The sequence below is a fragment of the Remersonia thermophila genome, chromosome 6 (assembly GCF_042764415.1).
Source record: "Remersonia thermophila strain ATCC 22073 chromosome 6, whole genome shotgun sequence".
Classification (NCBI taxonomy): Eukaryota; Fungi; Ascomycota; class Sordariomycetes; order Sordariales; family Chaetomiaceae; genus Remersonia; species Remersonia thermophila.
In genome coordinates, this window is record NC_092222.1 from 472146 (window position 1) to 486531 (window position 14386).

At 60.5% G+C, this 14386-nt stretch overlaps 2 protein-coding genes across 2 annotated transcripts; both read left to right on the forward strand.

The window, feature by feature from the left end:
* Positions 1-1246: 1246 nt before the first annotated feature.
* Positions 1247-3891, forward strand: VTJ83DRAFT_6310 (uncharacterized protein; the record flags this gene model as incomplete). Its single annotated transcript, XM_071013008.1, has 2 exons — positions 1247-3752; positions 3836-3891. The coding sequence occupies 2 exons, from the start codon at positions 1247-1249 to the stop codon at positions 3889-3891; spliced, it is 2562 nt and encodes an 853-aa protein (XP_070863937.1).
* A 5809-nt stretch (positions 3892-9700) lies between these two features.
* Positions 9701-11737, forward strand: VTJ83DRAFT_6311 (uncharacterized protein; the record flags this gene model as incomplete). The annotated part of the gene is made up of 2 exons (XM_071013009.1): positions 9701-10259; positions 10344-11737. 2 exons carry the CDS (start codon positions 9701-9703, stop codon positions 11735-11737), a joined length of 1953 nt encoding a protein of 650 aa, XP_070863938.1.
* Between the last annotated feature and the right edge of the window lie 2649 nt (positions 11738-14386).

Here is a 14386-nt window from a genome sequence, read left to right on the forward strand (position 1 = left end):
AAATCTAGGTCGGTAGGGATGGGAGGGGTGGGCGCTGGCGCAATCAAGAAGGGATGATGGTCCATGGGTAACGGAGTACTGTAAAGTGATTTCATGAGTGTGTGTGTGTGTGTGTGTGTGTCTAGAGTGATGTTGATGTATTTGCTGTTGTCGAGTGTTGTTCATCCTCCCTCCAATCCATCGTGTTTGTTGGCTTGTTGGCCACGAATTGACGTCAGATAGCCAGAGAGTGGGCAAATTGTCATGCATGATCGTGCAGGAAGTGCAGAAGGTGCAGGAAGTGTAAAGGCATCTCAGCATCAGGTGTGTCAGGGGATGGATCGTGGACCTTACAGGTAGTCCTATTATGACGTGGTTGCGCGAGGGAACGCAACCGGGAATTGTGCCCTCGATGGAGGGTGAAAACCCCACCCCAGCCTGGGTGCACGGACCCTCCAGGTCTGGGCGCCCAGGCCAATGGGTGCCGCCCTCGCTATCTCCCTATCTTATCGCTATCTTACATTACGGAACGGGCGCAGCCCGTGACAAGGTGGTTGTTTTTTTTGGTTTTGGTAGTTGGTTATTTGGTTTATTACGCTGTCCGGCCGCCCGAGGGACCTGCCCCCCTCCCGGGGATATCTTATCTTATCGGAGGGCGGTGACGTATCAGAGCGCCATTTCCAGCCAGGGGCCCCACATTTCTTTCCCCCCGGCGGGAGCGGCAGAAAGGCGCTGGCTCAGGTTGCGGGCGGTGTTGCGACGGGTCGCTGGATTGGGGAACCGATCCCCAAGTTCTGCCCGCGCTCCAGCGTCGAGCTTGAACGGGACCAGGCTCTCTTTTCTTCCTCCATTTTTCGAACTCCCTCCCCCCTCCCCTCCCCCCCCCCCCGAGATCCCGGCATCGCAGCACGGATCACTCCAAACCCTCCTCAATGCGTCCAGCCGCTTGATTGAGGCTGTGCTGCTTTCCTTTGAGTTCCATTTCTTGCTCGGGGCCCTCGAGGCTTCGTCCGGTTTTTTTGCTTTTTCCTCGCCCTCCCATGAGAGCAGCGACACGCCTGCATTTTTCGTCGTCGTTTCGTTCTGCCTCTGCCTCATCCGAATCCTCGGCTTCTCCCTCCCTCCGGTTCGGCTGCTTTGCCCCCGTTCCGCCGTGATCCGAGCACCGGAACCCACGCATCCCGCACAGCGCCTCGTCGTCCGCTCGGAATCCCTCCCGCCGCCGAACCCTACCCGCGACGCTCTCGCCCTCGTCCCTCGTCGCACCATGAGGTCCTCCAAGACGCCCGCGGCACCCGACGGCGCGGCCAGCGCGACGAACGCGACGGCATCGGGCCGAAGACAGCCGGTGCGCCAGGCGCGAGTCAACCCGCAGCGCACCTCGTCGCTCAATCGCAACAACCCCCTCGCGACCGGCCCGGCCCCGGAGCAGCCCATCAACATCCTCCCCGGCGTCACCCACTTCGCCGACGCCATCACGGCCCTCCCCAAAGAGCTCGTTCGCCACTTCACCCTGCTCAAGGAGGTTGACGCAAAGATCTTTGCCCCCGAGGCCGCCCTCTTCGACCTCCTCAAGGCCGCCCTCGACTCGTGCCCCCCCGACCGCACCGTCCCGTTGTTCCCCGGGCAACCCGCCACCCAGCCCGACGCCGCCGCCGCCGCCGCCGCCGCCCCCAGCAACCCCTTCGACCCGGCCAACATCCCCCGCCGCGCCCTCTTCCGCGACACCGCCATCAAGATCCAAGAGCTGCTCGTCTCGCTCGAGGAAAAAAACCACGTCATCTCCACCGCCAACGATGCCCTGCAGAAGCAGCTGTCGCGCATCGACGAGATCTGGCCCCACCTCGAGGCCGAGTTCAGCGAGGAGGCCAAGTGGGGGAGCGAGACGCACTGGGCCTACGTCGAGAACAGGCAGCAGGCCAAGGCCAACGACAAGCAGGCCGAGCGCTCCCGCCGCGAGGGCGCCGCCACCCTCTCCGCCGCCGCCCAGGCGCTGGCCGAGGAGGCGGCCGCCCGGAGCAACGAGAGGAAGCAGGCCGTCGCCGCCAAGAAGAACTCCAAGAACCAGGCCGACGCCGACGCCGAAAAACCTCAGGATGGCAAAAAGGCCCAGGGCGGCAAGTCCAGGAAGCCGCTGCCCGACGCGGGCCCCGTCGGCCTCGGCATCTCGGGGGCCCAGGCCGGGACCGCGACCAAGAAGCGCGGCAAGCCCGAGCCCAAGACCAACGGCAGCGGTCAGGCCGAGCGCGCCATGAGCTCCGTCTACGGCCCCGGCGCCTCCAAGAAGGGGACCACGAGCCCGCGAGAGACGCCGGCGCCCGAGGGTGGGAGCAAGAAGCGCAAGGCGCTGCCCACGTCGAGCGGCCAAACCAAGAAGAGGCAGGCATCCCCGATCTTTTGTGCCGTCTTTACCATCGCTAACTCTCCCAGCAGCAGGACCGCCGCTGGCGCATCCCCCTCCGTCACGTCCTCGCCCGTTATCGGCGCGTTCCCCGACACCGGCCGGAACGGAAGAGCCTCCCCCGCCCCGTCGGCCACGACCTCCAAGCCCGCGACCTCGCGTGCGCGCCAGAACTCGGTTACCCAGCCCCATTCCGACACCTCGCGGCAACGTCCGTCGTCCGCAGCGCCTCACAAGACCAACGGAGATTCGCAAGACACGCCCGAGCCCGGCCAGGCCAGCAACGGCGTCAAGAACGGCGCGGACGCCGCGACACAAAAGGAGACGAGCGTCCCGATCCTTACCAAGCCCGGTGCGCTACAAGCAACCGACGCCGAGGAAACCCCTCCCGCGTCGGACCCCGTGTCCAACGGCTCCAAGAAGGACGCTGCCACCACCACTGCCGCCGCCGCCGCCGCCGCCGCCGCCGCCGCTGCTGCTGCTACCTCGTCCAAAGCGGGCGACGAATCCGGCGCCGGCACAGGCTCCAAGAAAGAAGCCGCGGGCGTCGCCGGCCAACAAACCACGGCGGGGGTCGTCAAAACCAAGTCCGGACGCGCCAGCAAGCCGTCGACCCCCTCGATCGGCAGCTTCCCCGATTCGGCTGCCGCCACCGGCGGCAACGGGAGCAACAGCACCGGCACCGGAGGCACCACCATGTCCCGCTCCCGATCCTCTCGCAACCACGCCGACAGCGCCGCCAACAGCGCGGCCGGCGCCGCCGGCAGCGGGAAAGATGCCACGTCCGGCGGAACCGCCTCGTCCGCGGGGGGCACCAAGAGGAGCCACAAGAAAGGCGCGTCCGTCTCGTCCACGGCCGCTTCTGCGGCCACAGCGGGGGCAGAGAAGGGCGCCGCGGCCTCGGGAGCGTCGTCCGCCGCCGGCGCGGACGGCAAAGACAAGGACAGGGACGCGGCCGTCGGGAACGGCAGCGGCCCCGGCGCCGGCCGGAAGGCCCAGGCCGGTGCGGCAGCGGGCTCGTCGTCGTCGTCGGCGGGCGACCACCGGGGCGCTCAGGGCCACGGGAGCAGCAAGGACGCGCGGCGACGGGACGACGACGGGTCCGGGAACAAGGCGGACGTGGAGAACGGCCACGGGCATCATCACAAGAACGGCAAGAGGAGCAAGGGCGAGGAGCCGGAACAGGAAGAGGAGGAAGAGGAAGGGGACGAGGAGGAAGACGAGGACGATCAGAATCAGGCCGACGACGATATTTACTGCTACTGCAACCAGGGCAGCTACGGAGAGATGGTGGCGTGCGACGGCGAGGGGTGTCCGAGGGAATGGTTCCATTTGGAGTGCGTTGGGTTGAGGGTCGCGCCGAGAGGCAATGGTAAGCTTCGCTTTCTTGTTCATGCGTTGCTCGAGGATCGCGACAATGATGATGATGATGAGCCCATGCTAACCGTGACGCAGCCAAATGGTATTGCGAGGATTGCAAAAAGAGGTTGAAGATTGGCGAGCGGAGGTGATATCTTTCTTGTTTGGGAACGGCCCCGGAGTACCTAATTGCAGGGTTATTCAACGTTGGAGGTGGGTGGTGGGTGGTAGGTATGGATGGATGGCCAAGGTAGGAAAGGTTTGGTTTTCTTTTTTTTTTTTTTTTTTTTTTTTTCGGGGGGGGGAGGGGGGGGTTGTTTTTGTCGGCGAGCTTCGAGACTCTTTGCTTCTTTGTGTCGCTTTGCGTCTCCCTGTCGCTGCCTAGGTACCTTCCCTACCAACCTGGCAGACCCGGCGTATATACTTTGCCCGGATCCGTTGGTCTGTCGGTTCGGTTCCTCTTTTTTTTTTTTCTCTCTCCTCTTTTTTCGGCATCTCTGTACGTTCTTAGGCCGGTACACTAAGGAGTTTGGAACACGAGGGAGGGGTGGGGGTGAGGCGTATACATACATTCATCATTAGGTGGTACTCTGGAAATATCATTGTGGTTCCTGAAGAGCCGCTTCTGATTCGTCTCATCATGTAAGCTTGAGAGGTAGCAGAAGCACATCTCCTGCCGGTCTCTCCGAGGAGCAGCGAAGCGTACACACCCAGGACCGCGCAACTCGGGCTGGGGATAGGGACGCGTTTCGTCCCTCTTAGCCTAGATACATACCTATGTCCGTCCATGTCTCTCCGACCAGGACCTGGGAGGTTCTATCGGAGGTGCAGGTTAAGATAATACGGACCGTTTCCTTTCTATCATCTATCCCTCTACCTTGTCCTAGATACCTAGGTATTTAGGCAAGCTACCGTGGATTCCTTGTATGTACATACCGTACCTTGCCGCCGCCCATCCGGGCCTATCTATCCCAACCAAGTGGTTGAGCCTCGTCGAAACTTTGCCCGCCACCCGGAAAATGCGCCCGCTCGTGCCTCGGCTGCACCGACTCCAACGAGAGCTTCGCGCACGGGCGCGACATCAGCAACGCGTGCTGCCAAGGCCACGGCGGCCACGGATCCCAATGCCTCCGGCGGAAATCCCGAGCTGGGTGCATCGGGGCGATTGTGGGCAGTATCATGATCGCGGTCACGGCCTTGGGTACCATCATCGGGTTGGTGCTTTCATGGAAGCGTCGCAAGCTCACAAAGAAGAAACTGGCGCAGGACGCAAAAAAAAAGAAAAAAAAAAAGAAAAAAAAAAAGAGGAATGAATCGCCGGCGCCGTAATATTTTGACGTAAGGCCGAGGCCGAGATCAAGGGAGTTGAAGAAGAAAGGGAGCTGCATATCAATGCCAGAGAGGTGCAGCACGCAAAGTGGTCAAGAGGTATCTAGGTAGGGAGGTGGGTATTCACATCCGATAGATAATACTGTTGATCAAGGTACCTACGTGCCTCGGTAGCTAGGTAGGCCAGGTACTCCGATGACATGGGCATCTTCTTCCACTGTGCGCTCCAAGGACTATACCATACTATCCAGCTTCCTGGTTGAGCCCTTCAAAAATCGAGGCTCAACCGTTGGAACCCTCTATTCAAGATGCCCCCTAGACCCTCCCAAGACACGCTCCCGTCAGACTCCTCGCCTATCCAACTCCTCGAAAAGGTGCTTCGGTGCCACCGCAAGAAATAAGCGACGCGCTCTCACGAGGCAAGGATCGAGCATGCTTGTGAGCGCCCAAGCCGCTTGGTCTTGTATTCTTGTCCCTGACGGACAGGCGGAGCCATATCAAATAACTATTGCAGTTACTCACCAGCAAACCTTGGGGACCGGATCTGCAGCTGTCACATCCCGAAGCAACGTCAAATCCTCCCTCGGGTCGTACGCGTGCCTGGCCCGCCCTTCGCTAAGCCTCGCAAGCCGACAGCCCAGCCGGGCCTAGCCGTCTCGTGCATGCTACCTCTGTGCTGTGTACGCTGTAGCAGTATGGTACGTCTAATATCCGGTCCTACAGAAGCACAGGGCCGGAAATGCATCAACCGCCCCGAATCACGTCGGCAACGCCGGCGAGTCTCGGGCTGACTGGACCGGACGGCCGACACGCAGGCAGGCAGGCGGGCAGGCGGGTGGTGGTGGTGAGTGCTGGTCCCGGTGCTGCTGCTGCTGCTGCTGGCGTTGGTGCTGCTGCGACATGCAGCTTGCACCATTCGCCGCGCTTGCTTTTTCATGCACCACAGAGCCGCTTTTTGAAGAGGGCCGGCCAAAAAGACGCGTGATTTGACGGCAACGCTTGCATGTTGCACGTTATCTGGAAGAAACGCGGAATCGGTGTCTCGGTCAACGGGTCGGGTTCTACATCCGCGGTACAATGGCCGCTTGTTGTGGTGGCGGTGATGACGTTGGATGAGTACTGTGTACATACGTAAGGTAGGTAGTAGGTAAGGTAGTTACAGTGCCCATGTTTTGCATCAAATTGTCGGTGCGGCAGTGTACACCCCTCCCCTCCAATCGAGGCTCCGGCTGCCCAGTTTTTCATGTCCTGGGTGTCAACATACAAATGCAGAGTGTATGTTAGGGTATGTAAATCTTGGACTTTTCCCAACGTTCTTATCCCTGCCCCTCTAAGAGCTCCTACACGGTACAGACATACGGCGTACGTGCAAGCAAGCAAGCAAGCACGGCCTGTGTCGAACCTCTCGGGGCCCAGGCCAGTCACGTTACCGCACGTACGGATTCTTCAGCCGACAGCTGTCCGAGCGGCGGTTTGCGGCGTTCGAGACCTTCGATGGCTGGGCGCTGATCCCGTCCGGGTTCCGGGAACGCTGCGGCATCTCGTCTTGGCGGCATCTGGCCCTGCCTGCAGCCCCCGCGATCCGCGGCAGGCGGAGAGGGAGCCGCTAAGGTTAAGGTTACTGTGCTGCGTAGGCGCTGGACTGGGTACAAGTATGCACATAAATGACCGGATCCATGGGGATGGTCATGTGAGCAGGCAGATGCAACGCTACGACGTCTGACATTGTTTGATTGTTCAGGACCAAGCGAGCGTTGGGTTTTTGTTGAGCCAAACACTTTTTTTCCCTTTTCTTTTCACCCATCAGGCCCTGATGAGAGATGGGAGGTCAGGTTGGTGGTTTGAAACCGTGTCAAAGCATGAGGTAGCCAGTCATGCCGTGTCCACGTCATGCCTCGCTCGTCCATTAAGATGTGATGTTCCTGGTCGGAATGCCGTGGGATTTTGAGGGTGTCGTCGAAGCCGAGTCCAACAGAATCCATGCACCACTGGACAAGGCCTGACATCCATTATCATATCCAATTTGCAAAGAAGTTGGTGAACAGGTAGGGGCCCCCTTCGGGTGGTTTGGGGTCGTGTTTGCCAACTGTTCTGGTGGAGTCGAGCGCGATGCCCAATGCTTGAGGTCTTCAGGAGGAGGTGAACCACAACACGACGGTAATAAAAAAAAAAATCGACAAGGAAGCGCAAGACCATGCAGCCGCCAGGGTAGCAAGCAGGGGTGGCCCAACCTCCGGGGAACGGAGCCCGCAGCGCGGTTGCACACGGCTCCCCGGATCCCCCCCCCCCCCCCTTGGACCCCCTGTCAGCTCGGCGAAGCCATCCGCCAGGTGATGTGCACCACGTGAACAGCTTGGCTGGACGACTTTGATGGAGCTTTCTCCGGGGAGGGGCTTTCGACCCAAAGAGCAGCGCTGGAACCCTGCCTGCGGGCGAGTCGCCTGACGGCCACAGCCCGGACGGCACCCCCGATCCCGTCCTTTGTCTTGCTCAGTCAGCCGTTCTGGTCATCGGCCGATGGTAGCGCTGGCGGCTTGTGTGTTGGAGTAGCGTAGCTTGTCGTTTTTTTGCGATTCGGTCGGTCGGCCAGCCGTCAGCAGTCACCGTTGGGGTTGGGCTCGGGGGGTCCGTAGGGTAGGCAGGGTGGGTAGGTAGCGGCGTTACTGCCGGGCGATCGTCCGAGGGTTGGAGCGGGTTGACCATCATGCGTCTGGCGCCTCGTGGAGAACCTGGAAGCAGATGGAAATGCCCTCCAGGTCACACAACGGCCTGCCGTGCTGATGTTCATATTTCCCACCCGTCTTGCGAGCTTCGCGTGGAAGGCGGCCGGTAAGACGCCGGGAGGAAAACCATTACGTACGGTTTAGGCTCTGGATGGGCTTGCCGCGGTGCAGCGTGACGCGATGCTTTGCATGGAGAGCAAGCATCGCAGGAGGAGGAGTGTGGTCTGGAAAGCGTTGGTCGGGTGGCGATCGCTACCCCGGACGGCCTAGAAGGGGCAGCGCAGCCAATGGCGAGCAGCACGCCGCCGAGTCGTCGCTGCATGACAGGTTCGCATGTTCGGTGTTCTGGTTTGCACACACGCACTCAAGCACACACTCACACGCGCATTTCGCGGGTGGCCTCTTCTCGGACGCTCGGTGGAAGCCTCGCAGATGGTTATTGTTGTTGGGTCGTATCACGGTGACATCCTATGATTTCGTGAGATGGCTCATTTCTTTTCTTTTTTTTTTTCGTCAGCATTCCTTCTTCAGCTTGCGCGTTGCTTCCATTTGTAAGGGGCCGCTGGTACGTAACGCGTAACGTAATCGTAATGGCCCCTTAGCACGTTCCACCGAGACCACGAGACAGGACCTGGGTGGGGTCGAGCCATGGCACGGCCCAGGCCGATTTTATGGCGTGGTCCATGTCGTAGAAACTGCCTGCAAAACATGGAAAATTCGGCAGCCGGCGACGTGCATTCCTGGGGCCGACCGCAACTCAACCTGGAGGACTCCAGCCTTTGGCAGCAAAGGAAAAAAAAACTTCACAACCACCTGATCTGCCAGCTCCCAACTGCGCTGCCCGGCGTTTGAGCTGGGTGCGTTATCCGCCGACATCTGACATCGTTTCGGGCCGAGCGATAGGTGCCGTATTTGAGCCATCCCATCCCCTGCTTCCGACTTCGCCGCCCTTTGATGACTCTCGGATTTGCCATTTGCCATCTGATCATTGTTCTATCTTTTTGCCGTGTGACAAAACACCATCTACATACAACGTACAAAGGTCGAGACTCGGCCTTCCAATTCATTGCCCCCCCCGCACAGCGTCAACAGCAGGGCCATTACGACCTGACCCTAGCGAATTGCGATATCCACCACGCGGAACCGGCTGCAGCCTGCATGGTGTAGGACCACCCTGCTGCCATTGCGCGCAGTGGCATAGTTACCAGAATCCTCCATTTTCCTGCCCTACGCAACAAACCCAAGACATTGATCCTTGCATCCAGACCCCAATTGCTGGATGCCCCATCGGCCTCGACAGCCCCGTCCGGCGAACCAACAGAAGAGGCATCTCGAAAAAAAAAAAAATAACCGTCTGCGGATCCCCGACCGTGCCAGCGTCTAGCGACCTTCCCCGCACCGCTACCTCGCCGCGCCAACTTGTTACCTAACAAGCTGGTCCCTTGACTAATAGAAAACCTCCGGTCGACGTCCCGCCTCCCTTCCGCCTCCTCGTGAGAGAGCAGACCATTTGCATTTTGTCAGCGCTCACACCTGCCGACTCCGCATCGAATCACAGACGGACCCGGGCCCCAAGCAGCCCGTGGAATCTCATCCCAAGCAAGCCTTTTGGCGACGTCGCGTCTCGGTGCCTTCCCTTGTCACACCCTCCCCCTCCCCCTCCCCTCCCCTCCCCGGCCCTCCCAGCTCAGGTCCTTGCACCCAACCGCCCGGCCCTGTCGCCATCTCATTGCGAAGCGGCGCACCTGACCCCCGAGCCGGCACCCTGCCCTGACGGCGCTCCCATAGCGGGCGAGTTCGTGCTTTGTGCAATATTCCGCCGCACCACGCCAAGGCGCCCCCCCTACCGAACCGCCAGCACACCCCCCTGCACCCGTTTTCCCAGCTTTCCAGCAAGGTGCCACTCCCGATGGCCATCCCCAAGCCAAGGCCCAGGGAGGCCGATCATCTGTGTCCGGAGCCCCTTCGGGTCCCGGACTACAAAGGCCCGATCGAGACCAATGACAAGGTCGCACCCTCCTCTCCGGACCGAGTCTCTCGATCGTCCTTCTCCTCCATCCGGGAGCACGACAACGTTCAGCCCCAGACCTTCTCCCACTCCAAGGTGTCGTCGTTTCAGCACCCCGACGACTTCAGCAGCGACGAGGCTGTCATCGACGACAGCGACCACGACGCCGACCCCGTCGAAATCGCACCCAGATCCTCGGGCCGCCCCGGCCACAAGATGATCCAGACCCGCTTCCAGCCGCCCGTCACGAACCCAGGGAGCCGGCTCCTTGGCTACTGGACCCCCGCCGATTCCTTCCAGGGCTGGAAGGGCATTCAGGTCAAGGGCAAGCTCGCCAGCAAGAGCTTCGGCGACCTCCAGGTCCTCCACCATGTCTTCAGCAGCCCCTCCCGCCCGGCGAAGCGCGGCCAGAACAGGCCCGGCGAGGCCCCCATCGAGCGGTTGCCCACCGAGATTCTGAGTAGGTGGCGGTGCTGGCTTCTTTCCTCCTGCGTCCGTGTTCGTCCGAGCGGTGTTGGCTGACGTCTGAACAACAACAAAACAGCCTCCATCATCAGCCTCCTTGCCCTCGATGTGCCCCCCAACGGCGTCACGCGGCGCAACGTCGACCTCATGTCGCTGCTGCTGACCTCCAAGACGATGCACATCGCGACCCTCAGCACCCTCTACACCCGCATCACCATCCCCCACTCGCGCATCTTCCACAAGTTCCTCACCCACGTCGCGGCGCACCCTAACCTGGGCACCATCGTGCGGCGGCTCGACTTTTGCCACTTCAACCCCGCCCAGCTCTTCTCGACGGCCGCCGAGCGGTCCAAGGCTCGCAACCTGACGTCCGAGACGCTGCTGCAGTGCCTTGACCTCACGCCGAACCTGCAGGAGTTCCTGGCCCAAGAGTACATCGACGACGACCTCAGCGCGGCCGTGCTGAGGAAGCTCTTCCTGGGCCTCTCGCAGATCAAGGCTCTCGACTTTTGCGGGTGCACCTCGACCAAGTTCCGCGATGCCTTCGTCGAGGCCGTCGACCAGAACTGGCCCAAGGCGTTGTCCGTCCGCCGCCTCTCCCTTCACAAGTGCCTGACCCTGCCGTCGTCCGTCTTCGAGATCCTGCTGCCTCGGATGCCGCGCCTCACCCACCTCGACGTGGCCGGCACGCGCATCACGGACGAAGCCCTCGCCTCGATCCCCGTCACGGCGCGGCTCACGCACCTCAACCTGGCCAAGTGCACGCTGCTCACGGCGCGCGGCATCATCGACTTCCTCGCCAAGCACCCCGCCGCCCGGGAGCTCGAGTTCCTGAGCCTGGCCACCGACGCCCGGAGCCACCAGGTCCTCGACGCCGACAAGGTGACCGAGCTGCTTCCCTTGCTTCCGCACACCCTCAAGTCGCTCAGCCTCAAGGGCAGCAAGATGGATGCCGCCCACATCAACCTGCTGCGCCCGCTGACCAAGCACCTCGAGGAGCTGGCGCTGGGCCGCTCCCTGCGCCTGCAGGACGTGAACCGCCTCTTCGTCCCGGACGAGGACGCCGACGGCGACGTGGCCATGCAGCTCGACTGGGTCCCGCACACGCTGCGCTTCCTGGACCTCTCGGACTTTTGGGGCCCGGAGCTCGACCTCGCCTACCTGTGCGGCAGCAACTGCGTCCTGCTCCGGTCGCTGTCGGAGCCGCTCGAGGTGATCGAGATCGCCGAGGACGTGTCTCGCCGCGTGAGGAAGTCGGCCACCGCGCTCGGCCACATGGGCTGGGACATCTCGGAGTGCGGGAGCCGCACCTGGATGGTGAGGAAGCGCGGCGGTGCCCCAGGCGCCCCGCGCGACGACGGCAGCCGCCGGTGGAAGATGGGCGCCGAGTCGTGGGGGATGCGTAAGATCCCCGTGGCCAGGGCCGAGGTCGGCGGCATGTATGGCTCGTTTATGTTTGGGCGGAAGCTCTGAGCGAGCGGGTTGTTTTTATGGTCGTCCGTTTCTCTCTTGTTTCTTTTTACTTTTTTTTTGCGGAGGCGTTTCTTGTTCAGCATTGGGCGTTGTTTTGGGGGGTTTTTCTCGTGTCTTGTCTCTCTTCTCTCTCGATTCTCGATCCGATGCATCGATACCACACCATGGCATTGCGTGGCAAGGGCACAAAAGGCAAAGCGAGGCGCGGGAGTTGGCGTTGGGCAGCATCATCATGGTTGATCGTCGTTGTTATCCGTCATGGTGTCATGGCTTGGTGTCTTGAACATGATTTTTTTTTTCTCTCTTCTCACTTCAAGGGGGGGGGGGAGGGTGGGTTGGTTGGTTTGGTGGCAAAGCAGCGGCGGCGTTTGATGCATCGGGGTTGGGGGACCAGCGGGTGTGGTTTAGCGAAGCCGTCGTCGTGTCTCATTGTCTTTGTCGTTGGAGGACAAAACAGACCCAAAATGTCTAGTCCATGTTAGTTCATGAGGAGAGCGTGTGTTGTGGGTTGTTCTGTTTCGTGGGACAGGGAAGTAGCTGGCTGCTGGTGACAGCTGGGAACAAAAAAAAGGAAATAACAGAAAAAACAGGGCAGAAGAGTACTTGGGGGGAGGGGGAGGTGGTAGTAGTGGTAGTAGTAGTACAGAGAGGGAGAGGGAGGAGAGGGGGACATGGTTGTGTTTAGAGTCGTGGAGCATAGCCTGAGCGTGTGGGCAGGATGAGCCAGTAGCAAGAAAGCACATATAGTTAGGGGGAGATCTCAAACTAGCTAGGTAATGGTAGCTGAAAATCTCCGCTTGTCTCGATCTTGGTGTCCCACGTCGTGCCGTGTATTGCTGACAGAGGGGGTGAGGCGTCTGGGAGGCCGCGGGGGATCCCGTCCGGTCCGGTCCAAGAGAGAGAGAGAGAGAGTGTGTGTGTGTATGTGTGCGTGTGGGTGAGCTCGGCTTGATGGACAGGCGAGGCAGCCAAAGCATTGTCCCCGAGATGGTCGTGGCGGCGGGAAGCTCAAGGTGCAACGGATCACGAGACAGCGTTGGTGGTCGTTTGTTCGGTTGTTGCGGGTGGCCGTTGAGAAGGGTTAATTAAGGTTGGGGTTGAGGTTGAAGTTGAGGCTCGAGATGGGCACGGCATGCATCAAACAAGTTCATGGGGGGGGAGAGAGGGTTCTGGCTGCGTGGAGAGATAGATGGTCTTGTATTCAGATGGGATGTCTAAACGTTGGGCGTAAGAGAGAGGTGGGATCTGGAACAACCTGGCTGGCTGGCTGGCTGGCTGGCTGGCTGGCTTGGTAGAGGAAGGGAGAAGAAGCAAGCGGGAGAGGGATGGGGGAAAGGCAGAGAGCGAGCAAGGGATGTATTATGTCAAGGTACCTGGGTAGGTAAGGTAGTGAGTGTGGTGTGGTGCAGAAGAAACGCCAGGTGCTAGCAGTAAGGGGTTTGGTCGTTGAAAAAGGTTGGAAAAGCATTGGAGGAGCCGGGGTTGGGGAGAAGCAAGTGTGTGTGTGTGTGTGTGTGTGTGTGTGTGTACGCGTGGTTCCAAAGTCATATGTGAAGCGGCCGTTGATCGACTTATTATATCGCGCATCTGCTTGCCTCTCTGCCTCTCTGCCCTGTGCGTCCTTCGGTGCCCATCCCAGCCGGGAACGATACCCTGGACCCTATGGGCACAGGGTGCAGTGCAGCAGACTTGGGGGAGAGAGATAAGACATGGGAACGGTCACGGGCTTCTTGGGGTTTCTGATTACGGCATCCACCGAATCACCGGTCCCCCGGGGGAATGCGGTTCTGCCACCCCAAGGTTGGAACTGGGGGGGTGGCGGATGGTGAGTGGTGGCATGGTTACCGTACCCCCCACGCCAGCGCGCCGGCGCGGTCGGGTCATCGGGTCAAGCGGCGAAACAGGGACGGGGGCCGGCGCGGGACGCGGGACGCGGGATGCGGGCTGCAAGGCGGGCGGGTTGGGGTTGGCTGCTGCTGGGCTGCTTGGACTGCTGTGCAACTGTGCAACTTGGCGTGAACTCCGAGAGCGCAAGGATGGCATGCCTCGTGACCTATGCGACGGGCGTCTCGGGATGCTCTGGGCCGTGTCTATCTAGAACAGTGACGTGCCTGGAGGCGTTGTGTCCTGGAGGAGACTTGTAACTACCTAGGTGCTCTGGGACGAAATCCAAGTCGGGGTCCTCTGGGCGAAGTGCGTTTGACGGTCACACAGTGCTTACCCCGGACAGGTTGGTTGGGGTTACGTTTACCTGTCGTTGGTGTGTCTGCCTGTGTCGATTTCGAGGTTGACAGATGACCCGAGGCTGCTTTTGCTGCGACAACCCTCCGTGGTATTTGTTGTCGGGATCTTTGATTCCTGGGTGCTGATTGTGTGAACTAACCCTATCTACCCACCTGTCCGGACAGTGCACAAACGTCCCCATCCATGGATCGGTATCATGCCAAGAAGGCTGGACGTTCCTTGTTGGATGTCACCAGAACAAGAAGAAGATGGGCCTATCCAAGCCGTGGAAGACCCCGAGACTCGGTACCTAGGGGGTGTACTATACACTGCAAGTCCTTGGGAGGTGGTTCCCAACCGAAATACCTATAGTAGGTAGTACTGTATGTAACTAGGTATTTCTACGTGTACCTAGGTAGGGTTCCA